The sequence below is a fragment of the Mandrillus leucophaeus genome, unplaced genomic scaffold (assembly GCF_000951045.1).
Source record: "Mandrillus leucophaeus isolate KB7577 unplaced genomic scaffold, Mleu.le_1.0 Scaffold1683, whole genome shotgun sequence".
In the NCBI taxonomy this organism is placed as follows: domain Eukaryota; kingdom Metazoa; phylum Chordata; class Mammalia; order Primates; family Cercopithecidae; genus Mandrillus; species Mandrillus leucophaeus.
Genome location: NW_012101680.1, coordinates 84,011 through 84,699, shown reverse-complemented (window position 1 = coordinate 84,699; position 689 = coordinate 84,011). Strand labels below are relative to the sequence as shown.

General features: G+C 57.0%; 1 protein-coding gene across 1 annotated transcript in view; it reads right to left on the bottom strand.

The window, feature by feature from the left end:
* Window positions 1-244: 244 nt before the first annotated feature.
* The window catches only part of LOC105537077, a 9,937-nt gene continuing 9,492 nt past the window's right edge, over window positions 245-689 (bottom strand). The window contains exon 5 of the mRNA XM_011976548.1: window positions 245-496. Within this exon, the coding sequence (XP_011831938.1) occupies window positions 245-496 (252 nt within the window). The remainder of the gene's footprint in view (window positions 497-689) is intronic.

Genomic DNA, 689 nt, shown 5'->3' with positions numbered 1-689 from the left:
GATGAGTCCCCTGGGTGGTAAACCTGGCTGCTGCGGGGGGGTGCATGGTGCCTCTCCCATCCCAGGGCTCAGGATGAGGCCCGACTGAGATAGGACACTTTAGGTATGGGACTTCTGCCCCAGAAGGTGGCCTCTGTCACAAAGACCGGGTGAGAAGATGTATGGCATGCTGCTGGCTGCCAGGGCTGTTGGGATGACACATTCACCCTTCCTTCCAGGGACCTCAAAGTGACCAGCTTTCCCTTTAAGAATGACTTCTTAAGGCCCAGGAGTCATCTGGGGCTGCAGGGCAGCTGGCCGCATGCTGCCCTGGCTTCTTCCATGGTGAGCTGGTCACTACCCACCAAGGGGAGTCACATGCAGGCACCATGCAGGGCGCTTGTGTCTGGACCTGTGTCTTGGTTATCATGGAGCCAGACTGGGCCTGGTGACAGGGCCCTGATGGGGTTGTCCTGGTGGTCTTGGGGGTGTCCAGAGGAGATTCAGAATGGAATTGCTGTGAGGATGAATGAGATGACTGTCAGCACAGAACAGGCACCCGGTGAGTGTTTAGGGTTTATCCTCAGTAGCTGCCCAGAGGCCAAAACCACCCACCTGATAGCGACTGTCCCCAAGCCAGGAGGAAGAGAAGAGAGCAGGTCCCACTCACCTGAGTCTGATGAGTCAGCTGTGCTGAGATGTGCTTCTCA